Source organism: Trachypithecus francoisi, unplaced genomic scaffold (genome assembly GCF_009764315.1).
Source record: "Trachypithecus francoisi isolate TF-2019V2 unplaced genomic scaffold, Tfra_2.0 Lachesis_group14, whole genome shotgun sequence".
NCBI classification, from domain to species: Eukaryota; Metazoa; Chordata; class Mammalia; order Primates; family Cercopithecidae; genus Trachypithecus; species Trachypithecus francoisi.
This window is the reverse complement of record NW_022681459.1, coordinates 60,201,600-60,228,814: the sequence shown is the minus strand read 5'-3', so window position 1 is coordinate 60,228,814 and position 27,215 is coordinate 60,201,600. Positions and strand designations below refer to the sequence as shown.

Sequence of the window (27,215 nt, the reverse complement as noted above, 5' to 3'; positions counted from 1 at the left end):
TGGGACAACTCGCAACCCTGTCAGCCTCCGTGCCCGCCTTTGTAAGAGGGCTGGGAGAAGCGGGCCTTGGATGACGCGGACTCCGGTCCCGAGCGCTGGGGGGCCAGGTTTGACTCCGCCGGTTTTCTCAGGCCGTCAGAGCGCGGGGAGGCAGCTGGGAAGATGACGTAATGTGCTCCCAGCCAGGGCTGGAGGCGGCCAGCGGTCGCAGGTGGAGGGTGGCCTGTTAACCCTTCACTCCCAGGCCAGTGAACGGACTTGCGTGTGGCGCAGATCCAACGGAGAAGGCAGCGGCTCCTTTAAACAAGGCGGAGAAGGTTAAGATGATGACCGGGCGGCTACTCCGGGCATTCGCTTGGAGGCCGCGAGGGGGAGGGACCTCACTATGCAAATCTGAGCTGCTGATCGATGACGCGCCATCACCCCACGCGCCGCCTCGCGCGCCCATTGGCTGAGATGAGCCTGGTCCCATTGACAACAAACAGGGGGGCGCGCGGCCTGGAGGCGGGGCCGCAAGGGGCGCGGGATGGGGCGGGGGAATCCCGCCCCGCCCTTTTCGTGCGGCGCCCGGGTGCAACGCAAACATGGCGGCGGGTGGCACCCGCCGGTGAGGCGGTACCGGGCGGGGGTTGTCGGGTGTCATGGGCGGTGGCGACGGCACCGCCCCCGCGTCTCCCTGAGCGGGACGGCAGGGGGGCTTCTGCGCTGAGCCGGGCGATGGACGAGAGCGGCGAGCTGGGCGGTCTGGAGACCATGGAGACCCTCACGGAGCTGGGCGACGAGCTGACCCTGGGGGACATCGACGGTGAGTAGTAGGTGGGTGGGAGTGCGGGGGCCGCGCGGGGAGGAAGGGGTTACGGCGGCTCGCCCGGGTGCGCGTGCGCCCACCCCCAGATAGCCCCGGCTCGCGCGGGAAGAACCCCGTGCGCACGGTACCCCCGGCGGTCCGCAACCCTTCCGGCGCTGCAAGCTTGAGCCCTGCCCAGCCGCGCCGCTCCGGGAGGCCGTGGGATCTGGGGCGCCGCGGGGCCGAAAGCGGCGCGAGGGTCGCGGGTTCCAGAGCACGGGGCCAGGGACGTCGCGGGGGCGTCTCAGGGAGCAGCCTAAGGAGAGAGCGTGGCTGCCGCCTCCCTCGCGCGCCCACACGCGCTTTGCGTGGTCCGCTCTCCCGCCGCCCGCGACCGTGCGTCGCACCTGTCACTCCCTGCCCGGCCGCGGGGGCGGCTTTGGGATTCCCGGGGCCCAGCCCCCAGTCTCCGCGCCCCGAATCCCTGGGCTTCTCGGGATTGATCGACGGCCAGGTCGCCGGGTGCTCCGCGAAACTTTGGGCAGCGACTGCAGAAGCAAGTTGCTGATGAAGAGAGCAGTGGCGGCGGCATGTGGACACATCTCTCCGGGATGGAGACCCGGGCGCTCCTGCTGTCACGCTGCAAAGGGAATTGAGCAGAAGGAATTTTGAGTTGTGGCCCCTCGGGTACGGGCTGGGGAGCGGGTGGCCTTTGTTCCGGCGCCTTAACAGCGGAGTGGAAGAGCTGGTAGGAGCCCAGGGATCCTCTCTTAAAATACTCATTTTTCGACCACGGGAACCACGATTTAGAGAGGGTCAGCTGCTTGCTCAAGGTCACCCAGCTGGTTAGAGCCTAGTTCTTGCAGTTCCTGGGCCAGTATTGGTTTTTCTCTACCCCTCCTTTCAGGAAAGAGTCCAGTTGACTAGGCTAATAATCTTATTAACTCGATAATTGCACTCTTATGTTCTAGGGCCCAAAATACTTTGTATTATTTCACTTCTTCCTCACAACAATCCTGTGAGATATTCTTATTACCCCTATTTTAATACGGTGATTAAAGAAGCTGAGGCCAGGAGATGTTGACTTATCTAAGGCCACTCACCTTAGAGAGCTTAGGCAGAAACACAGGTGCATTGTACTTTTCAGTTTTCAGCATGCTTTCATGTCCAGGATCTCACTACAGCCTTGCAGGCATGTATGATGGCTACATCCCCATTGTGCAGATGAAGAAACAGAAGCAGCAGAAGATTCTCTTTTGGGGGAAGAGATAAATAGAGCAAATTGAAAAGGATCTGTTTGCCATTTTCCCATTTTGCTTTTGTAATATTTTTCCCCTTGGTTTGTCCTTGCTTTCCATTTTGGTCATGTGGGCAGTGTGGTAAGACCCTTAATTGAAGCCCCAGTTCTAACCACAGACTCTTTACTAAGTGCTCCTAAATACAGAAATGGGTTAACAGATGGGGGGTGGGGTAGGTGGGGGTTGAGAATATAGCAAGGGCAGCTAACATGTTTTGAGAACTTACGTGCCAGACGGTGTTAAACACTTACACATGTTAATGTTCTCAATCCTCATAACAACCCTGTCAGGTAGACAGAACTGTTATACTAGTCATCTTCCTCTCACAGATCCTGAAAGTGAGTCCCAGGGTGCTTCATTAATTTACTGAAGATTATACAGCCAGTAGAAAGTACTGTATGTCTATAGCTGCCTACCTGCAAGGGCACAGAAAGAAATTCATGTGCATTTTGCATTCCTATTCCATGGTCAATTCCTACTTGTCTTATTTTGTTTATTTATCTAACTTTTAAATATTACTTTTTATTTCGTTATTTTTTGAGACAGGGTCTCATTCTGTCACCCAGGCTGGAATGCAGTGGCACAATCACAGCTCACTGCAGCCTTGCCCTTCTGGGCTCAAGCAATCCTCCCACCTCAGCCTCCCAAGTAGCTGGGACCAGAGATGCACACCACCACGCCCAGCAAATTTTTTGAATTTTGTAGAGATGAGGTCTATTCTTGGGCTCAAAGGATCCTCCCGCCTCGGCCTCCCAAAGTACTAGGATTATAGGTGTGAGCCACCTGATTTGGTTTTTTTGTTTGTTTTTTGTGACGGAGTTTCGCTCTTGCTGCCCGGGCTGGAGTGCAATGGTGCGATTTCAGCTCTCCTCAACCTCCGCCTCCTGAGTTCAAGCGATTCTCCTGTCTCAGCCTCCCTGGTAGCTGGGATTACAGGCAAGCGCCACTATACTTGGCTAATTTTGTATTTTTAGTAGAGACAGGGTTTCTCCATGTTGATCAGGCTGGCCTTGAACTCCCAACCTCAGGTGATCTGCCTGCCTTGGCCTCCCAAAGTGCTGGGACTATAGGCATGAGCCACCGCGCCTGGCTGAGTCACCTGATTTTTTTTAGAGACAGTGTCTGGCTGGAGTGCAGTGGCACAAGGCTCACTGAAGCCTTGAACTCTTAAGCTTAAGCAATCCTTCCAGCTCAGCTTCCCGACTAGTTAGGACTAAGTCATGTGCCACCGTGCCCAGCTAATTTTTATATATATATATATATATATATATAGTAGAGCCGGTCTCACTGTGTTGCCCAGGCTAGTCTTGAACTTCCAGGCACATGCAGTCCTCCTGTCTTGACCTCCCAAAGTACTGGGATTACCGGCATGAGCCTCTATACCCAACCCTATCTTAATTTGTAATGAGTTTAAATTACCTATTGGTTAATACTGTCTTTATCCCCATAGAATTCTGAATAAAATGGAAACTACCACCCTCTGGAAACTACCACAGTGGTTCAGTGGTTTCACAGGTCCCTTAGGTTTGATCCAAATGGAAGAAGATTCCACTTCTCTGTCCTTCCAGAAGACCTGGTTTATAACAGTGCATAAGGTTTTGCCTCAAAATATAGTTATATACCGCACAAGGAAGAGGTGTGGCTGTTTTGTCACAGGAGACCTAGGGGCCAGGTTTGGGAAAAGTGGTTCCATGTCTTCAGTTGATCAACAAGTATTCAAGTGCTGGCTGTGGTTTCTGAGCTGTAAGGAATCATGAAAGATACCATAGAATTTTATGGCTTCATGGAGCTTAAGATGAGAAACTCTAGTACCAGTATAGAACAGCTTAAAATTGCACAGGGCAACAAGTGAAAGTTAGCAGTGAGGGTAGCTTGGTAAAGTCTGACTTACCAGGAAGACCACACCAAAGAGGTAGCTCTTGACCTGGGCCTTGGAGGACAAAAAGAGCTGGGCAGGCTGAAGGTCAGTGGTCTGAAGATAAAATTATCCCTTGATTCTCACCCCTGTGTTCCCCTTATTGAATGTTAGCTCCATGAGGCAGGGACCTTCGTTTCATTCCCACTGAATTCTTTGCACCTAGAACAGTGCCTGGCACATAGTGCTCATTAAATATTTGTGAATTTCCTGAGTGATCCAGTGATCTTGGGCTGGGCAGGATACTAATTGTCCTGGACATGGTTTGGAGTTGGATTAGATCAAGGATAGCCAGCCTGGATGCTTCTAGGAGCTGTAGTCAGGTGAGGAAGGGGAGAGGCAGGGTGAGTACATTTACTTCCTTTGTATGTGTATGGTGGGGATAAGGGGTAGATACAACCTAGAGAGCTTCCAGGAGGTGCAGGCAGGCAAGGATCCATTCCACAATGTCTGCTGTGTTCCAGTCCATTGGTACCCTTCAAGGATATGGGCTCAGGGAGGCCACATTCATTCACTCATTCAACACATCTCTTGAGTGGCTTCTAAGTATTCCTGTGATGGACAAAGTATAACTTGAGCGAGACAGACGATGTGTCTTCTCTCTTAGGAAGCTTACGTTTTGATGGAGGAAATACAAGTTGAGTAAAATAAATGAACAGTTTTGGCAGGGCACTGTGAAAAAAATAAAATTGGACCATATTATAGAGTGTGACTGGGCTAGCCTACTTAGATTTGGAAGTCCGGGGAGGCTTCTTGGAAGAGACGTATCAGTGTCTCTTTTTCAAGAGATGCCCAAGTCTGGATTTTTATTTGAAATACCCAGATTTATCCCAGCACTTTGGGAGGCCGAGACAGGCGGATCACGAGGTCAGGAGATCGAGACCATCCTGGCTAACAGGGTGAAACCCCGTCTCTACTAAAAAATACAAAAAACTAGCAAGGCGAGGTGGCGGGCGCCTGTAGTCCCAGCTACTCGGGAGGCTGAGGCAGGAGAATAGCGTAAACCTGGGAGGCGGAGCTTGCAGTGAGCTGAGATCCGGTCACTGCACTCCAGCCCAGGCGACAGAGCGAGACTCCGTCTCAAAAAAAAAAAAAAAAAATACCCAGATGTTTGGCTGGGCACAGTGACTCACCTGTAATCCCAGAACTTTGGGAGGCTGAGGTGTGTGGATCATGAGGTCAGGAGTTCAAGACCAGCCTGACTGACATGGTGAAACCTCATCTCTACTAGAAATACAAAAATTAGCCAGGTGTAGTGGTGCACACCTGTAGTCCCAGCTACTTGGGAGGCAGAGACAGGAGAATCACTTGAACCCGGAAGGCAGAGGTTGCAGTAAGCTGAGATCATGCCACTGCACTACAACCTAGGCAACAGAATGAGACTCCATCTTTAAAAAAAATTCTGAACACGGTGGCTCATGCCTGTAATCCCAGCACTTTGGGAGGCCGAGGTGGGTGGATCGCTCGAGGTTGGGAGTTTAAGACCAGCCTGACCAACATGGAGAAACCCCATCTCTGCTAAAAATACAAAATTAGCCGTGTGTGGTGGTTCATGCCTGTAATCCCAGCTACTTGGGAGGCTGAGGCAGGAGAATTGCTTGAACCCAGGAGGCGGAGGTTGCAGTGAGCTGAGATCACGCCATTGCATTCCAGCCTGGGCAACAAGAGCAAGACTCTGTCTCCAAAAAAAAAAAAAACCCCAGATGTTTGTATGTTGGCTCAATTTTAGAAAAAAACATACCATAGGCACCCAATAAAGCATGTGTGCTAGTTGATCTGTGGTGTCTTGTCTACTGCAGAATGTTCTATTGTCCCAGGCCCCCAGGTTTCATTTTGTGTTATATATCTCTAGTTTGAGAAAGGGCCTCATGCACTGTTACACAACAGGTCTTCTGGAAGGGCAGCAAGGTGGCATCCTCTTCCACTGGGATCAGGAAAGGCACAGTCATGGAGGTGACCTTTTTGCTGGGTCCGAATAGATGGGTGGCAGGAGCAGCCTGACAAGTATGTGGGAGGAGTTAGAACAAGCTGCCTTTAGAAATAAAAGATTACTAGAGATTTCTTGGAATATAGTGTGTGTGAGGAAACAGTAGAAGATGAGGTCTTAGAGGTGAGGTGGAGCTAAATTGTACTGTAGATGCAAGGTGTTTTATGGAATATAGGGAGGAATTGTTGAAGATTTTCAAGTAGGGGGTGACACACGAATCATGGGTTTTAAGAAAATTGAACTGTGGGCTGGGTGCGGTGGCTCACGTCTGTAATCCCAGCATTTTGGGAGGCTGAGAAGGGTGGATCGCCTGAGGTCAGGAGTTTGGAACCAGACTGGCCAACATGGTGAAACCCCATCTCTACTAAATAATACAAAAATTAGCTGGGCGTGGTGGCGGGCACCTGTAATCCCAGCTACGTGGGAAGCTGAGGCGGGAGAATCGCAATGAGCCCAGATTGCACCACGGCACTCCAACCTAGGTGACAGAGCAAGACCTTGCCTCAAAAAAATGAAAAGAATATTGAACTGTGGTGATAGGCAAGGAAGACCGGAGGCAGGGAGGCCAATTAGGAAACTGTAGGCTTCCAGGTGTGAGGTGATGAAGGGTGACAAATTTGGATGGGAAGTGGCCCTCATTCAAGTGCCTTTCCGTGGCACTGACTTGGGTCTGTGCTTGCTTCTCCCTGCAGACACCCAGTGTGACAGAGTACCCTGCAGTACCTGACACGAAATAGGTGCTCTGTAAAGGTGTGTCTGATGAGGGAAGGAAAGCACCTCCAGTTCGGTCTGAGTGTTCACACCATTGGGAAAGTTGGAATAGCCAACTGGGTGAGCTGGGAGTGAGTGTTGGGGATGTGACAGGACATGTCCTCATTGAAAGCTTGGCCCTGAAGGCAGAGCAGAGGGAGAATTCTAAGATCCCACGAAGACTTTGAGCCTGGAGCATTGGGAGAGTTCAGAAGTCAGCAGGAAGAGCTGGTTTGGGGAAATGAAGAAATTTTGTCTTAATTGTGCTGGAATTGGGGTGCCTGGGGGTCATCCAGTAGGAAATGAGACATTCGTAGGTACTTCGGAGAAGGTAAAACTGGGATGGAGATTGAAGAGAGGCCCTGCTGAGTCAAGAGGAGAGAACTGGGAGATTCGGGGTTAGGAAAGTGGTAGCTTTTCAAAGAGTAATCCGTAGATGATGGAGACAGTGCCACAAAGAACAGAAAGGATGACAAGGCCATGCAAGGAGTTGTGGGACTTGGTATTAGGAGGCCGACCTTTGCCAGAACAGTCAGATGAGGGAATCCAAGGCAGAAAGGAAGCAGGGGTGAGTGGGAGATGGGCAAATGGAGGCAAGTAGTTCTCTTTGGGGAAAGTGGAATAATTTTTTCAATGAGCTAATCTACTTTCTGTCTTGATGAGTTTGCCTATTCTGGACATCTCATAAATGGAATCAGAGAGGTAGCATAATATTGCTTAGGTTCATCATGTTGCAATGTAGTGTTCTATTGCATGGACATGCCGCATTCTCTTTTATCTACTCAGTTGATGGACATTTGGGCCGTTTCCACTCTAGCTACATTATGAATGAAGCTGCTGCAAACTTTTGTGTACCAGTTTCTGTATGGACATATATGTTCATTTATCTTGGGTAGATCTTCTACATTTGTTGTTGTTTGTGTTTTCCAAGGGCTTATAATACATAGTCCCATTTATTCACGTGCTTAGTTTCTGTGTTCCTGTAACTAATTCAGCCCTAAATCTTGTGATGGAAACTTTCAATGTAGTGGTCAGTTCCCTTCTTTCCTGCCCCATCTGATGGCTATTGTTTAGGTCTGCTCTCCCCTCACTTACCTTGGGACAACCCCTAACCATCACCCTTGGGGGCAAAGTTGAAGCTCTTCTTTCCCGTTTCTTGTTTTTTTACTCACTTATTTTAGTGGAGCACATCCTCCAGTGGCTTCCTGAGAAAGGGTACATTGGAGGTAACTCTTTGAGGCCTTGCCTATCTAAAAACATCTTTATACTAACCTCATTCCAATTTGGTAGTTTGGCTGAGTTTAGAATTTTAGGTTGGACAGAGTTTTATGTCAGAATTTTGAAGGCATTGTCTGATTATCTTGCTTCTAGTAGAGACATCTGATGCCATTTCCATTCTTGATCCTTTGTGTGTGACCTGTTTTCTTCTCTGGAAGCTTTTAGGATCCTGTCTTTATGTTCTGAATTCCATTACAATGTGCCTTGATGTGACTGGGCTGACAGTCACTGTCCCTACTTGTTGGGGCTCTGGAGAGCTGACTGTGTCTGATACCTGAGTTCATGCAGTCCTGCTATCAGCCTACTTGTCACCCAAGCCTCCAGAGGAATTTCCAGTACCTGAACCTTTCCATGGCACTGATTTGGGCCTCTGCTTGCTTCTCCCTGCAGACACCCAGTTTCATCTTTGGCAGAGTACCTTGCAGTACCTGGCACTGAATAGGCACTCTGTAAAAGTGTGTCTCATGAGGGAAGGGAAGCACCTCAAGTTCAGTCTGGGTGTTCACAACACTGGGAAAGTTGGAGTGGCCAACTGACTGAGCTAGGAGTGAGTGTTGGGGATGGTTGTGGTCAGCACACCCCTGGGAGGTAGAGGTGGGAGAAGAGTGGAAACTGACTTCACATTGCTCCAGGGAGGGATGCTTTGGAAAAACTGCTCGGTGAGCTGAAGCACAGATCTGCTTTTCATCCCTTTTGTACCTTTTTAAAGACATAAGGTGTGTTTTGACACTGGAGTATATAGAGGATTGCTAACGTTTGGGTTGAAAGAGCTGCTGTTGTCCACAGCTTATTTATTTTCCACCCATTTTTATCTCCTGGTCTCATCCAGTTACATTTCCTGGGATATGTCTTTGGAGGTTGTTTAGATCACGACACTAGAGTCCCCTGGGTTTCTCCTCCCTCCTCTGTTTGGCCTCGCCCTTGACAAACATTCCCCGCATTCACACCCAGGCCTTTGGCCTAATGTTCTTGAATGCTGCTTGCCTCTCATTGAACAGGCTTTTATATAGCTCTCATATTCAGTTCATATCTTGGCATTTTAAAAAATATATATTTTTGCTTCTTTCTCAACTCGATCATTTCTCTCCTCAAATTTATAATTTAAAAACGGAAATTCTCAAGCAGTTTTATTCAATAAGAACTTCGTGAATATTAGATTGTCCATATCCTTCTAGATTCCTGTCCCAACATTGCTTCTGTGCATCCATATCACAGTGTTTTCACATATGGGTTGCTATATGTTGAAGTAGTTGAGGTGTAATCACCATATAATCTAATGTTATCCATCTGAATAGGCAAACCCTTGCATACCTGTGTACCTGTTGAACATTTTCATCATTTGCAATTTTTTCTTAACATGAGCACTTACTGTTGTTCTGAATAGTTGTAAACAAGTCACTTGGGAATTTGTTCATGAGTGTGTGTCTTCCAAAGAGGAGTATTTAAGATGAGCTGGGTAACACACTGCCAGCCATAGCCCTTTCATTTTAAAAACATTTCCAGTGCTACAAATTACTATGGTGATTGGGAATTACAACTTGGAAAATATTTTTATTTTTTGAAAAGATAGTACGTTCATATGAATCAAAATAAAATACATAAAAAGATGCTGTGAAAAGTCTTCCTCCCAGCCCTACCCACTATCTGCCTAGTCCCACCACTCCATCACAAGTAATTAAATTTTTAGTTTCTTTTACCTGCTTCAAAATGTATCTGTTATTACAAAACAAGCTAATAACAAATATTGATTTTAGTTTTTGCTTTGCTTTCCTTTTTGCCTGAAAAAGTTTAGCACGCTATAAGCCCTGTTCCTCTGTGTCTTGCCTTTTCCTTTCCACTTACCAATGTATCTTATAGATCATCCCAGACTTTTTCACTGCTGCATGGTTTTCCATTTTATGATGACCTGTAATTTATTCTTCCAGTCCTTTTTTGATGGACATCTGAAGGTATTTTCAGTCTTTTGCTATTAAAAACAATGCTGCAATGAACAGCTTTGTAAATTCATCCTTTCACACATGTGCAAGTGTAGATGCAGAATCAGTTACCAGAAGTGGGATTGTTGGATCAAAGCAAGGGTGGTGCTGTCTCCAACATTTAGTTGTCACAAGAATCCAGTTAGGTAAAACAGGAGAGGGGTCAGGCACTGTGGCTCATGCCTGTAATCCCAGCACTTTGGGAGGCCGAGCTGGGCGAATCACAAGGTCAGGAAATCGAGACCATACTGGCTAACATGATGAAACCCCGTCTGTACTAAAAAATACAAAAAGTAGCCGGGCGTGGTGGCACGAGCCTGTGATCCCAGCTACTCAGGAGGCTGAGGTAGGAGAATCGCTTGAACCCGGGAGATAGAAGTTGCAGTGAGCCAAGATCTCACCACTGCGTTCCAACTTGGACGACAGAGTGAGACACTGTCTCAAAAAAAAAAAAAGATGGCCAGGTGTGGTGGCTGACACCTGTAATCCCAGCACTTTGGGAGGCTGAGGTGGGCGGATCACCTGAGCAAGACCAGCCTGGCCAACATGGTGCAACCCCATCTCTACTAAAAATACAAAAAATTAGATGATCATGGAGGTAGATGCCTGTAATCCCAGCTACGTGGGAGGCTGAGGCAGCAGAATTGCTTGAACCCGGGAGGCAAAGTGATCCGAGACCACACCATTGCACACCAGCCTGGGCAACAAGAGCGAAACTCTGTCTAAAAAAAAAAGGTAAGAGGAAGGGGCAGGACCTAATATTTGTTACTGGCTCTGTGTGCATTTGTAGTTTTGTGAGAGCCTGCCAAACTACTGTCCATAGTGGATGAACCAATTTACACTCCCACCAATGTGTGGAAGGAGCCTGTTTCCTCACAGCTTCCAGGCACAGTCAAATTGGGACTCTTTATTCCCTTTATTCTGCCTCTTTGCTGTACTTTTGCCAATTTAGAGCTCTCACCGCCCCTGTCCCCAACACTGCACACATACAGACCCTTCTGGTCCTGGCCTTCTGGCTCCTCACTCAGTTTTTCTCTGCTCAAGACCACGAAACAGTCAATGGGTAAAGACCAACTTTCTAAGCGATCCCTTCCAATACCTCACATGTCCCCTTTACTTGCTCAGGCCCTTAGTGATTGGGGTTTTCTTACACTTCTGCTGCTCTGGGTTTTTTTGGAGTGATCCTTTATCTGGTTTGCCTGCTTTCCTTACTTTTAAAATTGCTCCTTAAGATATGTACAGCAGGCCGGGCACATTGGCTCACGCCTGTAATCCCAACACTTTGGGAGGCTGAGGCAGGCGGATCACTCGAGGTCAGGAGTTCGAGACCAGCCTGGCCAATATGGTGAAACCCTGTTTCTACCAAAAACACAAAAATTAGCCAGGCATGGTGGCACATGCCTGTAATCTTAGCTGCTCGGAAGGCTGAGGCATGCTTGAACCCCGGAGGTGGAGGTTGTAGAGAGCCAAGATCACACTACTGCACTCCAGCCTAGGCAACAGAGTAAGACTCTGTCTCACAAAGAAAAGAGAAGAGAAGAGAAAAGATGTACAGCAGCTCCTTATTTTCAGTCTTGTACTTTGGGGGACTTGGAAAATGGTTTCTTGTTTTATGCCGTTTTACTGAAACTGTCTTCTTGTCTGAGTTCTCTTTCATGTAGTTTCAGAGTGGGTAGTCCTTGCTGCCCCAAAATTTCAGTGCATCCTCAGGTAAAAATTATTTGGGGCTTTCCATCACTATAAATAGAGGTGTTCTGGAAGTTACTTCCTTTCACTGTAGTTCTCTTAAGACCACTTTTCACCAAAATCTGCAGATATTTTAGGAAATGCCCTTTTGTTATAAATAGTCTAATTTCTCACAATACTTTTATTTGACCTTTTTTTTTTTTTTGATGCAGAGTCTAACTCTGTCCCCCAGGCTGGAGTGCATTGATGTGATCATGGCATATCACAGCCTTAAACTCCTAGGCTCCAATGATCTTCCTGCCTTAGCCTCGCAAGTAGCTGAGACTGCAGGCACATGCCACCAAGCCTGGCTACTTTTTTTGTATTTTTTGTAGACACGGGGTCTTGCTGTGTTACCCAAGCTGGTCTTGAACTCCTGGACTTAAGTGATCCTCCCACCTTGGCCTCCCAAAGTGGTAGGATTACAGGCATGAGCCACTGCACCTGGTCCCTTGATTGGAATTTTTAAAAATCAGTCTTAGTAGTTTTTCTGAGTTAGTTGGGTGGACTTTCTGTTTTTTTCTTGGACAGAGCTGGACCTCAGCTTGTGATAATTGTTTTCTATTGTGTTTAATTCTTCCTACGTGCACATATGGTCAAGCACCACTTAACAATATTTTGATTAATGGTGGACCACATATTTGATGGTAGTCCCATAAGGTTATAATGGAGCAGCCAGGCACAGTGGATCATGGCTGTAATCCGAGCACTTTGGGAGGCCGAGGCAAGTGGATCACCTGAGGTCAGGAGTTCGAGACCAGCCTGGCCAACATGATGAAACCCCATCTCTACTAAAAATACAAAAATTACCCGGGTGTAGTGGTGAGTGCCTGTAATCCCAGCTACTCGGGAGTCTGAGGCAGGAGAGGCTGAGGCAAGAGAATTGCTTGAACCTGGGAGGAGGAGGTTGCAGTGAGCTGAGATTGCATCACTGCACTGCAGCCTGAGTGACGAGTGAAACTCCATCTCAAAAAAAAAAAAAAAAAGGCCGGGCGCGGTGGCTCAAGCCTCTAATCCCAGCACTTTGGGAGGCCGAGACGGGCAGATCACGAGGTCAGGAGATCGAGACCATCCTGGCTAACACAGTGAAACCCCGTCTCTACTAAAAATACCAAAAAAAAAAAAACTAGCCGGGCGAGGTGGCGGCGCCTGTAGTCCCAGCTACTTGGGAGGCTGAGGCAGGAGAATGGCGTGAACCCGGGAGGCAGAGCTTGCAGTGAGCTGAGATCTGGCCACTGCACTCCAGCCTGGGTGACAGAGCGAGACTCCGTCTCAAAAAAAAAAAAAAAGATTATAATGGAGCTATTGCCATACCATCTAGGTGTGTGTAAGTATACTCTGCGATGTTTGCACAATGAAGCAGTTGCCTAATCACACATTTTTCAGAATGAATCCTGTTGTCAAGTGACACATGACTTTATTTGATAATGAATACAAGACCATTTCATCTTTATCCCACATAGATACATTGAGATGCATTGATGTTCTCTAAGTGAACGTGACTCATCCTGTTCTTTAATAGTTATTAACTGTTTCCGTAGTCACCTCTACTTTTTGACCATTCACCAGGTTTCGAAGTCACTGTGTAGGCAGCACCCACTATGCAGTTCAGAACTTTATGTAGGCCTGTTTGGTACTGGGCTCCAGGTTCAGTGTTGGCAAATAAACAAAGTCCTTGTTCTCGGCCGGGCGCGGTGGCTCAAGCCTGTAATCCCAGCACTTTGGGAGGCCGAGACGGGCGGATCACGAGGTCAGGAGATCAAGACCATCCTGCCTAACACAGTGAAACCCCGTCTCTACTAAAAAAAAAAAAAATACAAAAAACTAGCCGGGCGATGTGGTGGGCGCCTGTAGTCCCAGCTACTCGGGAGGCTGAGGCAGGAGAAGGGCGTAAACCCAGGAGGCAGAGCTTGCAGTGAGCTGAGATCCGGCCACTGCACTCCAGCCTGGGCGACAGAGCGAGACTCCGTCTCAAAAAAAAAAAAAAAAAAAAGTCCTTGTTCTCACAGAATGTGTATGGCCCTGGGTGCCAGATGCCGTTCCATGCCTTAACCTACATTCATCTCATATTGTATGTTTTTTCGTGTAGTCTTTTCTTCGATTCGGTATGCTACAGGTGAAGAAACTGAGGCCTAGATCACATAGCTTGTAAGTGATGGAATAGTGACCTAAATCCAAACATGTGCAACTCCAAAACCCATGTATTTTTCCTCTACTCCATGCCCTATCTGATGTAAGCAGGCTTTAAGTTGCAAATACCAGGTGGTGTGGTATGCTTTGAAGCTATTCATTCAACATGTGTTTATCAAGAAGTGTCTGGCCAGGCGCAGTAGCTTACACCTGTAATCCTAGCACTTTGGAGGCCAAGGTGAGAGGATCCCTTGAGCCCAGGAGTTTGAGACTAGCCTGGCAACATACCTAGACAACATAGTGAGACCCCGTATCTATTAAAAAAAATACAAAAATTAGCCAGGCTTGGTGGCACTGGCCTGTAGTCCCAATTACTTAGGAGGCTGAGGTGGGAGGATCACTTGTGCCTAGGAGGCTGAAGATACAGTGAGTCAAGATCACACCACTGCACTTCAGCCTTGGCAACAGAGTGAGACCTTGTCTCAAAAAAATATATATATGTGTTTGTGGGTGTATGTACACATGTACACCCACACACACATATATATGTGTATGTATATATATTTTTTAAATTTAAAAAAATGCTCTATGCTGGGCACTTAAAGTGACTTCCCCTGGGTCCCAGGGTACTTTCTGAGCCTTAATTTCCTCTGTAAGATGGGGGTTGGGTACCTTAGCTCACTTAGTTCTTGCAGCACCTATGATGTAGCTAAGGTACAAAAAAGGAAGAGGACAGGACCTAACCTCTTTTGGCTCTATTTAAAAATGAATGAGGAACTGAATGAACTTCAGTTTACATGTTGATGTGGGACTAGGGGACCTTTTTTTAGAATATGTTTGGAAATGTTTATTTTTTCCTTTTGAAATGGCTTTTGTAGGTGTGGTAGTGGGACACAGAGGGGCAGTCAGAGAGTGTGGTGCAAGTGACCACAAAGTTAAGGGTTCAACTTTGTTGACATGATGGAATTTTTTAGAGTAGCAGAATCCCAGAGCCTATGCCTTAAGGTAAGGCTCCCTGGGGAACTTTGTTTAGAAATTAATCCTAAACTATCGAAGGGCTTGCAAACTAGAAAATTTCTGCATATCTCAGGCCTTGAGAATTGCTAATGAATATTGTCTAAATGTCCCTTACAAGCTTACTCCTCCACCTGGCCCTGTGGAACAGGTCTGTTGGGTTCAGGATCTGGTTTGGAACGGTGATGAAATTTCGAGCTGCTGAACCAGATGTGGAACTGCTTTGCTAACCTGGTGTCTGCCCAGTTCAAGCCCTCTCCATCCCACAGCTGTGAAAGGAAATCATGTTTCTTCCCAAGTGCTAACATTCCGGTGAGGCCTTACACTTTACCCAAGTCCTCCTGATACATTTGTCTTCCTAATAAGTGCTGTAAGATCGAGGCTTGATTTCCACCCCCACCACCCCCCACAAGACGGAGTCTTGCTCTGTTGCCCAGGCTAGGGTGCAGTGATGTGATATCAGCTCACTGCAACCTCCTCCTCCTGGGTTCAAGCGATTCTCCTGTCTCCTGTAATCCCAAGTAGCTGGGATTACAGGTGCGTGCCACTACCCAGGCTAATTTTTGTATTTTTAGTAAAGACAGGGGTTCAACATGTTGGCCATGCTGGTCTTGAACTCCTGACCTCATGATCCACCCCCCCCGCCCCTTGGCCTCCCAAAGTGCTGGAATTACAGGTGTGAGCCACCGCCGAGGCTTGATTTTTATGCCCATTTTCCATGGACATAGATGAAGGCACTGAGACAGAGAAATTAGATGATTTGCCAATGCTTCCTATGCTGATGAAGTGGAATGAACTTGGATTTTCTGATGTGAGATTCCATGTTCTTCGCTGTCCTATGAAAATGAGGTGGAAGATGCCCTGATTCAGGAAGCCTGTCTGTCTAGGAGCCCCTTCTCTGGTCAAAAGTTGTTTTTTTAAAAATCCTTGCTGCATTTCAGCATGAATGAGTATCCACTGTATTCACAGCACAGTGGTAGACGGTGTTAGAGAGGAATGAAATGGCCTCTGCTTTCGGGGAACTAATATGTAAACATACAGTCATAATACATGGGAAAATACAACAGAGGCTGTAACAGAGGAACAACTCTAAATCTTTGGAGCACTGAGGAAGGGAATTAGAAAGATCTTCACAAGGGCTTTAGCATTTGGGCCGAGTTGTGAAGGGTGAGTAAATAGGATTTTAAAAGGTAAAGGAGTGGGCATGGTGTTGATTTAGATAGAATTAGACAACGTTGGGAATAATTTGGCATGCTCTAGGAATATGTGTCAGAGTACTGCATAGGACAGAGGTTCTCAAACTTGAATGTGTCTATGAACTCCCAGGGTATTCCCAAAGATCTGAATCTGGAAGGTCTGGGATGTTGTCCAACAGGAACACCTAACTAGTGGAAGGGGTAGGATCAGAGAAGCCTTCTCAGGGATAAGCTGAGGTCTTAAAGGGGTGGAAGGAGAGAACCGCTGTGTTCCAGGCTGAGTGAACAGCCATTTTGAAGGGCTTGACCAGTGCTGGTGCTCGAGTGTCTGGCTTTTGTGTAGACCACACTCTTGATAACTGTGTTGTTTGTTATCTTCCTCAGACAGGGTTTTGGTCAGGTGCGTCCTTGCTTCAGTGTGTTCTTTAGAAGTCGGGATTCTTGGTGATAAGCGGCAAAAACCACTTCTATCTAGCTTGAACAGAAAAGGATTTGTTAGAAGGGTGGTGCATGGAATGACTAAAAAAGCTGGAGAGTCAATTTGGAAGATGGGCCAGAACCAAGGAGGCTCCTGCTTAGTACTCGTCTGCCTTCATGATCTGTATATTGTCTCTGCTTTCCTGGGTCATTCCCTCAAGGGTCGCACTCCTTGTGGGAGCATGCACAAATCAGAGCTGACTGGCAGGAAACCTTCCCTCACATGAGGACTGCCCAATGGGGATTCTCCAAAGGAAGATCAGGGTGCTAATGGGAGGGTCGGGTCTGAGGATGGACAAATGGAACAGAAGTGGCAAATGCCCACCATGTATTCTGTGTCTCTCCTTGCCTCTGAAATAAAAGCAGTTTCTGCAGCCAAATGTATATGGTAGCATTAAGTCAGGCCTTTCACAATTTAACTATAGGCAGCTCCATCTCTCCATTTTGCACTGTGCTCTCTACTTCAGCAGCTTACAGGACATTTCCTGATGTTGTGGTTTGCTCAAACTATTTCCTTTGCCTGGAATACCCTTCCCTCTCTCTAATTTATAAACCCTTTTCATCCTTTAAGCTCGGTTTTCACTGCCTGCCAGGATGGATCAGTCCTTTCTCTACTCTCTGACAGCACTTTCTTTGTGAGGCACTTGTCTGTTCTTGCCCTTGTGGCAGTTTATGGAGTTGGTTAGGTTTCTCTGTCTTCTCTGTGAGCTTGGGAGGTGGGAAGAAAACCAATACTTTTCAGTCTTTGCTCTGTGCAGAGTTCCACACAAGGCACATAGGATCCTCCAGCTCCCAGCCCAGAGTACATGGCATATGCAAATTTGAGTAAATGTTTGCATTTTTTGTTTGTTTGTTTGTTTTGAGATGGAGTCTTGCTCTGTCGCCCAGGCTGGAGTGCAGTGGTGCAATCTCGGCTCACTGCAAGCTCCGCCTACTGGGTTCACGCCATTCTCCTGCCTCCACCTCCTGAGTAGGTGGGCTATAGGCGCTTGCCACTATGCCCAGCTAATTTTTTGTATTCTTTAGTAGAGACGGGGTTTCACTGTGTTAGCCAGGATGGTCTTGATCTCCTGACCTCATAATCCACCCGCCTCAGCCTCCTAAAGTGCTAGGATTACAGGCGTGAGCCACCGCGCCTGGCCGGATGTTTGCATTTGTAGCGTGGTTTGATAACCTGCTTTGCGAGTATTCTTTTTCTCCTTAGTTTTAGGGAGATTTGGGGGCATGGTAATGAATGGAAAGGTAAGATGGTGGGATGTTGGGGTCTTTCATTTTTGCCTGAATGGTTTAAGGACTGAAAAAGGTTGAGATCTCTTGCTTTGTAGACTCTGCCCCCAGGAGGAGGACAGTTCAGGTGAAGTGACTTGTGCCTGATTTTGTTGGCAGTGGGTCACCTGCTGTGAAATGTGAGGGCCTCCTTTTGCAGAACAGGGTCATACAGGATCAGTTCCTTGGAGGCTCACTCTGTATCTCGCTCAATGTTGTAGTCTCCTGCTAAAAGAGAGTGAAAGAGGGAACGGTGTGATGCCAGGGCAGCAGCAGGTGAAGAGCTGGGAAATACAGGAAAGACCTGGGATGACACATCCTTCTGTCTCTGAGCTTGGGGCATTCACTCTACTCATTTGTGAATGAAGCACGTACTGAGCACCTGTCCAATGCCAGGCTCTCTTCGGTGATACTGTATGATAATAGAACCACAGCATCTGCATTATGTGGTAGCTAAGAGCTTGACTTTAAATCCCAACTCCACCACCTGCTGACTGGGTGACATTAGACAAGTTACTTGGCCTCTGAGTGCCTCATTTGTCCTTACCTGTAAAATGGAGATGATAATGGCATCTACCTCAAAGTGTCATTGAGATTAAATGAAATTTATGTAAAGTGTTTAATATAATTGCTGACACATAGTAAAAGCTCAGTAAATGTTAATTCCTGTACTATTTTTTATTATTACTACTAATTTGCTCAGTTTTTCTTTTTGATTGTTGTTCTCAAAGTCTGTTTTTAAGAGCAGGCATTTAAAAATAATAAATGGGATAAGAGAGACAGCCTTTCAAACATTGGATGACAAGAATCTGATGTCTCTATTTTAGCATTAGGCAAGGCCTGGAGTCCCTGGCTGCAGCAGAGGGTGGGGTTCTTGCATGGGTGGGGACTCTGGTGGATTGCCTCATTGTAGAGCCTAACCGCTGGGAGGTGGGGCAACCCCAGTGAGAAACTCCTAGGAGGAAGCACCTGGCTGTGGTGGTTGGGGCAACTTCTGCAGCAGGGCTGCAGCCCTGTGAAAAGAGCACAGGGCTTAGAGGAGGGAATAAGTCTCCTCTCTCTGTCTGCTACTCACTCCCCCACCTACCTGAGATGGTGTGCAGGTCACCCCCTCTTTGGACTTGGACTTTTCTTCCTGTGTAGAAACCACGACCAACACCGCTTTTCAAGCGCTTAGTGCCAGGCACTATCTGTCCCAGGTGATTTACATACGTTAACTCACTTAAAACAGTGCTTGAAACGGCTACTTTACAGGATGATTTTGAAGATTATTTAACACAGTGTGTGAAAGTAAAGGTGTTAAAAGGAAAAATGAGGGAGCCACAGTGTTAATGAAGTAATTTTCCAGTAAAAAAAAAAAAAAAAACATGTTTAAACTTTGTATATAAATATATACATATACACACATACACTAAAGTAAATAGCACTGAAAAACAGCAACAACAGCTTTTTAAGCAACATTCCAGCAGGTTCGTCTCGTACCATGTATCCCTTTCTATCCGAACACTTTGCATGCAGATGCAGTCCTGGCAGATTATTTATTTATTTATTTTCATTTTTTGGAGATGAAGTTTCACTCTGTCGCCCGGGCTGGAGTGCAATGGCACGATCTCAGCTACTGCAACCTCCGCCTCCCAGATTCAAGCGATTCTCCTGCCTCAGCCTCCCAAGTAGCTGGGAAACAGGTGTTTGCTGCCATGCCCGGCTAATTTTTGTATTTTTTTCACCATGTTAACAGGCCAGGCTGGTCTTGAACTCCTGACCTCAGGTGATCCTCCCGCCTCAGCCTCCCAAAGTGCTGGGATTACAGGTGTGAGCCACCGCGCCCGCCCCGACAGATGTTTTTGCAGAGGGTTTCTTACCATAACATGTGCCTCTTGAAGGCATTTATTTTTGTATCTGGCACTTAATAGGATCTCAGTTAATGTTTCTTGAATGCATGTCTTAAGGGATATGTCTTTTATTAATTTATACTTTACTTAAAAAGAGGGAGCTTATTCTAGAAAAGAACATCTTGTCAAGGCATATGGTCTCATTTGAAGAATAATTCAATAATTTGGATAGGAAGGTATGCTTGTAAAATACAGCCAGGCAAAAATATGTCTTCCCCATTCCCCTTGATGCGTCCATTACATACATGTTCACCCTGAGATTGAAATGAACATTGAAAGTAATGAGATGGGCCGGGCGCAGTGGCTAAAGCCTGTAATCCCAGCACTTTGGGAGGTGGAGGCGGGTGGATCATGAGGTCACGAGATCAAGACCACCCTGGCTAACATGGTGAAACCCCATCTCTACTAAAAAAATACAAAAAATTAGCCAGGCGTAGTGGCACATGTCTCTGTAGTCCCAGCTACTTGGGAGGCTGAGGCAGGAGAATCGCTTTAACCCGGGAGGTGGAGTTTGCATGAGCCGAGATCGCGCCACTGCACTCCAGCCTGGGCAACAGAGTGAGACTCGGTCTCAAAAAAAAAAAAAAGGTAACGAGATGGGGCCGGGCGCCTTGGCTCATGCCTTGTAATCGCAGCACTTTGGGAGGCCAAGGTGGGTGGATCACAAGAGCAGGAGATCAAGACCATCCTGGCTAACATGGTGAAATCCCGTCTCTACTAAAAATACCAAAAATTAGCCAGGTGTGGTGATGGGTGCCTGTAGTCCCAGCTACTCAGGAGGCTGAGGCAGGAGAATCACTTCAGAACCTGGGAGGTAGAGGCTGCAGTGAGCTGAGATGGCGCCACTGCACTCCAGCCTGGCGACAGAGCAAGACTCCCTCTCAAAACAAAAAAAAGTAATGAGATGATTACAAGTACCCCTCCACAGAGCCCCAAATCTCCTTTTTTGTTACTCCAAGTCTGTCTTACATGTTGTGATGAGCATAAATGTAAAATCCAAGAAATGTTTGTTTTGTAAAGGGAGAAAAGTGTGGGTAGAGGAGAGACTCAGACAAACCTAAATATAGATATAAATTCAAATCTCAGTTCACCCACTTTGTAGCTTATGTAGGGGCTTTGGCAAATTGTCTGATTTCTTTGAATCTTAGATTCCTCACTTCTTTCTTTTCTTTCTTTTTCTGTTTTTTTTGTTTGTTTGTTTGTTTTGTTTTGTTTTGTTTTTTTCCTTGATAGCCTCTGTCCCCTGGGCTGGAGTGCAGTAGTGACAACTTGGCTCACTGTAGCCTCTGCCTCCAGGGTTCAAGCGATCCTCCTGCCTCAGCCTCCCGAGTAGCTGGGATTACAGGTGTCCGCCACCACGCCCATCTAATTTTTGTGTTTTTGGTAGAGATGGGATTTCACCATGTTGACCAGGCTGGTCTCTAACTCCTGACCTCAAGTGATCTGCCTGCCTTGGCCTCTCAAAGTGCTGGGATTACAGGCATGAGCCACAAGGCCCAGCCAGTTTCCTCACTTTTAAAATATAATAATAATATTGGTCTCAGGGTTGATATAATGTACTAAGTGGGTATCAGTGGTAGCTACTTTTATGTTGTCCTCATAAAGGACATGAATGAATTTAATTTCAGTAATATTACCTTCTATACATTTAAATAAAATATAAATATGCTTTCTACCCAGAAAATAAGTTTATTAGCTTTGTCACTTTGTTGGTTTTGTTCTTAAATATCAATAGTGTAACCATTGGCTTTTATTCAAAGGTTTAATTGGAATCTAACTTGGGGATTCCCCCCACCTTTTTTTTTTTTTGAGACAGAGTCTTGCTCTGTCACCCAGGCTGGAGTGCAGTGGCACAATCTTGGCTCACGCAAGCTCTGCCTCCCGGGTTCATGTCATTCTCCTGCCTCAGCCTCCCAAGTATCTGGGACTACAGGTGCCGTCACCACGCCCAGTTAATTTTTTTGTATTTTTAGTAGAGATGGACTTTCACCATGTTAGCCAGGATGGTCTCGATTTCCTGACCTCGTGATCCGCCCGCCTCGGCCTCCCAAAGTGCAGGGATTACAGGCGTGAGCAACCGTGCCTGGCCAACCCTTTTTAGATTTGTGTTTAAAAAAAAGAAAAGCAAACTATGGAAAGTCGGCATAGTCTGGGCTGCTTGGGAGCCTGAGGCAGGAAGATCACTTGACTCCAGAAATTTGAGACTATCCTGGGCAACATAGTAAGGCCCTGCTTCTTTTAGTTTTTTTTATTTTTTTTTTGAGACGAAGTCTTGCTGTTGTCGCCCAGTCTGCAGTGCAATGGTACGAACTCGGCTCACTGCAACCTCCGCCTCCCGGGTTCAAGTGATTCTCCTGCCTCAGCCTTCCAAGTAGCTGGGATTACAGGTGCGTACCACCACGCCCAGCTAATTTTTTGTATTTTAAGTAGAGACAGGGTTTCACCATGTTGGCCAGGCTGGTCTTGAACTCCTGACCTCAGGTGATCCACCCGCCTTGGCCTCCCAAAATGCTGGGATTACAGGCGTGAGCCACTGTACCCAGCCAATAAGGCCCTGCTTCTAAAGACACTTAAAAAAAAAAACCAAAGCAAAACTATGGGGGCCTGGCCTGGGAGGGAGAAAAAACAAAAGGAAAAAAAGTGAAATAATTAAATACATTTTATTATGTGCTTGATGTATTTCTTATTTTTATTATGTGCATTGATATATATCCATCGGTTTGGATTATTCCCATATTTACAATTAAGTGAGTCTCAAGGAAATTAATTAATTTTTCAAAGCTAGCACAGTGATTACATTACTGAAGTCACAGCCACTTCTCTTTGAATTTAATTGTGAAATCTCCATTCAGTTTGGCCTTGCAAAACAGTCCTTGGTTTAGCTTTTTGACATCTTGCTTTTCTCCTTAAATCTGATCCCTTGTCACCCTGTTTTAATTTTTTTGTTTTTTCCTCTCCTGACTTTTCATCTGAAACCCCGAACCCTACAGGCCATGGGAGATGACCTGTTTCCCAGTTTTGGTCACTTTTTGGGCCATATTTATAACCAAAACTCTTATTTAACCAGTTTTCAGAAAATTCTCAGCTTCTTCATCAATTGAAGTTATCTGACTTTTTATTCCAGCCATTCTGATATTCTCAGAATGATTTTTTTTTTTTTGGAGATGGAGTTTTGCTCTTTTTGCCTAGGCTGGAATGCAGTGGCACGGTCTCAGCTCACTGCAACCTCCATCTCCTGTGTTCAAGTGATTCTTCTGCCTCAGCCTCCCAAGTAGCTGGGATCAGGCAGGTGCCACCATGCCCAGCTAATTTTTGTATTTTTGGTAGAGATGGGGTTTCACCATGTTGGCCAGGCTGGTTTCGAACTGCTGACCTCAGGTGATGCATCCGCCTTGGCCTCCCAAAGTGCTGGAATTACAGGTGTGAGCCACTGCACCCGGCCAGTGATTCTTAATTAGTTCATGATATTATGGGGTTCTAGGCAGGACAGCAGCCTCTGCCTCCTCAACCCCATATAAACCAGAATGAGCAACTGCTGAGCTGGAGGAGCTCTCCTTCTTAGAGCATTGTTGGACAACTTGCTATGGATTCTCCTTCATTTTTAATAAGGAGAATGGCCAAGTTCACTACCATGAGTTGTAGGGCTCTTTGTGCTTTGGCCCCTAACAACCTGCCCAGTATGGTGCCCTACCCATCACCCATTCTCTTCAACAGCCTACCATGGAGCTCCATGTCTCCCTGCCTTGGCTCATGAGATTCCCTGGCCTAGACTGTACTTTGCATCCTGATCAGCCTTCAATCCACCTCCGTCAGGGAACTGTTGACCTGCTGGAGTCTGTGATTTTGTCATGTTCCCTGTGTCCTCTTTGGTGTCTTGTAAATGCACATCTCTGCTGTGACAGTCTTCACAAACCATACTGTGATCCTTTCAGTAACTCTTGAGGTCAAGGACTAATTTATTATCTCTGTGCCTGTTACACAGTGGATGCTTAACCCATTGAAATCCTTCTGTATTTACATACTTACCTCCCTAAAAGTGAAAGCTTTGCAGAAATTACTTAGATTTGTCGAGATTTTCCAGGCTAGTCTAACTTTTAAAAATATCTTACTCCATTATGAGGTGAAACATCCCTTCTAGTTCTGGTTCAGAAAGCATGATCAACATTTTTATAGGTTGCATGAAAGTTGCTATTGAGAACATTTCAGTGAGTCAGTGCCTGTGCCAGTGTTTTTTTTTTTTTTTTTTTTTTTGGTTGTTGTTGGATTTGTGTGTGTGTGTGTTTTTAGATGGAGTTTCACTCTTGCCCTCTCGCCACCCAGGCTAGAGTGCAGTGGTGCGATCTTGACTCACTGCAACCTCTGCCTCCCAGGTTCAAGCAGTTCTCCTGCCTCAGCCTCCAGAGTATAGCTGGGATTACAGTCACCACCACACCCAGCTAATTTTTATGTTTTTAGTAGAGATGGGGTTTCACCATGTTGGCCAGCCAGGCTGATCTCCAACTCCTGACCTCAGGTGATCCACCTGCCTCGGCCTCCCAAAGTGCTGAGATTACAGGGGTAAGCCACCATGCCTGGCCTGGTTTTTGTTTTTTAATACCAGTATGCTTGGTGCTTGAAGTGGTACAGGGAAAGGAAGATTTTCTTCATGCACTTGTAGAACACAAGACATAAGAAAAACATCTTTAAAATTTATTTATTTAGAATCCGGGGGTGGTGGCTTATGCCTAAAATCCCAGCACTTTGGGAGGCTGAGGCAGGCAGATCACTTGAGGCCAGGAGTTCAAGACCAGCCTGGCCAAAATGGTGAAACCCCATCTCTACTAAAAATACAAAAATTAGCTGGGTTTGGTGGTACGTGCCTGTAATCCCAGCTATTCAGGAGCCTGAGGCTTGAGAATCACTTGAACCTGGGAAGCAGAGACAGAGGTGGAGGCGGAGGCGGAGGCGGAGCCAGAGGCTGCAGTGAGCCGAGATCACACCACTGCACTCTAGCCTGGGCAACAGAATGAGACAGTCTCAAAAAATAAATAAATAAAATAAAATTTATTTATTTAGTGACCAGGTCTCGCTTTGTTGCCTAGGCCGACCTTGAATTCCTAGGTTCAAGCGATCCTTCCACCTTAGCCTCCCTTGTAGCTGGACCAACAGGCATGTGCAGCATTTTTTTTTTTTAAAAACACTATATGTAATATAGCAAAGTAAAGTTTTTTAAAAGTTAAAAACATACTATTATACTAAAACGTCATGAGCATGTATCAGAGAGTTATTAACGTTGTTAACGAAGATAACAGGATGACAAATGGATCCGAGGAGATTGCAAGAAACTGATATTTACATAGTAGAAAAAAGAATGCAGGAATAAGATTGCAAATTTAAATGCAAAACTAGGGCCAGGTTCGGTGGTTCATGCCTGTAGTCCCAGCATTTTGGGAGACTGAGGCAAGTGGATCACCTGAGGTCAGGAGCTGAAGACCAGCTTCGTCTACTAAAGTTTTAGTAAACTTCGTCTGCTAAAAATACAAAAATTAGCTGGGTGTGGTGGTGGGCATCTGTAGTACCAGTTACTCAGGAGGCTGAGGCAGGAGAATTGAAACTGGGAAGTGGAGGTTGCAGTGAGCCAAGATCGTGCCACTGTACTCCAGCCTGGGCGACAGAGCAAGAAAAAAAGGCAAAACTAATTAATGTCCTACAGTGCAATGAAAACAAAAGCTTAAAGGTTATCTTTTCTACCAAACAGAAATCATTGTAACTTAACAATTTTCTGCAGACTAATATCTAACTTTACAGAATGGGAGCCCTAATCAGTAGTAAATAGAAAATCAAACAAGGTGATGATTCCATAGAGAGTCAGATAACATTTAGGCAGGCATCATAGACAGTGTTCTAGTATAACTTTTTTTTTTTTTTTTTGAGTCAGGGATCTTGCTCTGTTGTTCTAAGCTTGAGTACAGTAGTACAATCATGGCTCACTGCAGCCTTAAACTCTGGCCTCAAGTGATCTCCCATCTCAGCCTCCCAAGTAGCTGGGACTACAGGCATGTGTCACCAGGCCCGACCAAGTTTTTTTATTTTTTAGAGAGATGAGGTTTCCTATTTTGTCCAGGCTGGAATGCAGTAGCATGATCATGGCTCACTGCAGCGTTAATCTCCTGGCCTTAAGTGATCCTCCTGCCTTAGTCTCCCGAGTAACTGGAATTTTAGTATAACTTTAAAGAGGCATAGAACTTTTTTTGGTCTTATTTCCAAGTTTTAGTTACTTTTTCTTTCTTGTTTTCTTGAGACATGGTCTTGCTCTGTCACCCAGGCTGGAGTACACTGACACAAACTCTGCTGACTGCAGTCTCCACCTCCCAGGCTTAAGCAATCCTCCCACCTCAGCCTCCTGAGTAGCTGGGCCTACAGGTGTGTGCCACCATGCCCCGCTGAAGTTTGTATTTTTTGTAGAGATGGGTTCTTGCTATGTTGCCCAGGCTGGTCTCAAACTCCTGAACTTGAGAGATCTGGCCACCTCAGCCTCTCAAAGTGCTGGGGTTACAGGCATGTGCCACCACACCTGGCCAATAATTTTCTTTAACAAAATAAATCACAATTGAGTTCAAGAACTAAAAGATGGCTAGATCATCTGAGGTATACAAGAGTCCTTGGTAAAAGCAATTTTTAGTTTTGAGGTAGAATTGTGAAATTCAGACTTTGGAGAAAGGAAGAGGGTGGTTGGTCACAAGTAGAAAAGAGAAGCCATGGCACTTATATTCCAAGAAAAATTGCCATACCCCACCCCTCAAAGGCATGTGTAGAAAAGGGAGTGAGTACTTGTCCAGGGTGGATGGTGAACTAAAGTGGGTGGAAGTGAAAATCCTTGGAACAGAAGGGAGCAATTCATAGGAAGCTTGGAAGCTTGTGTTTAAGAATTTGATTTGATTTAAGGGCTGGGCACAGTGGCTCACGCCTGTAATCCCAGGACTTTGGGAGGCCGAGGCAGGTGGATCACCTAAGGTCAGGAGTTCGAAACCAGCCTGGCCAACACGGCGAAACCCCATTTCTACTAAATATACAAAAATTAGCTGGGCATGGTGGCAGGCACCTGTAATCCCAGCTACTTGGGAGGCTGAAACAGGAGAGTTGCTTGAACCTGGGAGACAGAGGTTGCAGTGAGCCGAGATCGCAGCACTGCACTCCAGCCTAGGCGATAGAACAAGACTCTGTCTCAAAAAAACAGAATTTTATTTGATTTAAAAGACTGTTGGATGAACAAGATACTCAAAGAAGATGTTCGTCACCGGGTAGGAGGCTATGGTTGAAATTAAGGCAGAGTGTGAAAGTGGAGTGAAGAGGTAAATCCATGATGCTAAGGAAGGAGACCTGAGTGAACTTAAGGCAGGAGGAAAAAGAAAGAGCAGTGGAAAGTGGAGCTGCAGGTCCCTCTCCTGTTCAGACTGTAAGAGCTGGCTCAGGTCCCCTGCTACAGTAGGCCAGAAAAGCCTGGACTTCCACTGCTTTTTCCTGCAGAGCTGAGTCCCTCCGGGG

General features: G+C 46.4%; 1 protein-coding gene across 1 annotated transcript in view; it reads left to right on the top strand.

The window, feature by feature from the left end:
- Window positions 1–540: 540 nt before the first annotated feature.
- Window positions 541–27,215, top strand: part of SREBF2 (sterol regulatory element binding transcription factor 2) — a 79,928-nt gene continuing 53,253 nt past the window's right edge. The window contains exon 1 of the mRNA XM_033233788.1: window positions 541–805. Coding sequence (XP_033089679.1) covers window positions 718–805 — 88 coding nt within the window. The 5' untranslated portion in view covers window positions 541–717. The remainder of the gene's footprint in view (window positions 806–27,215) is intronic.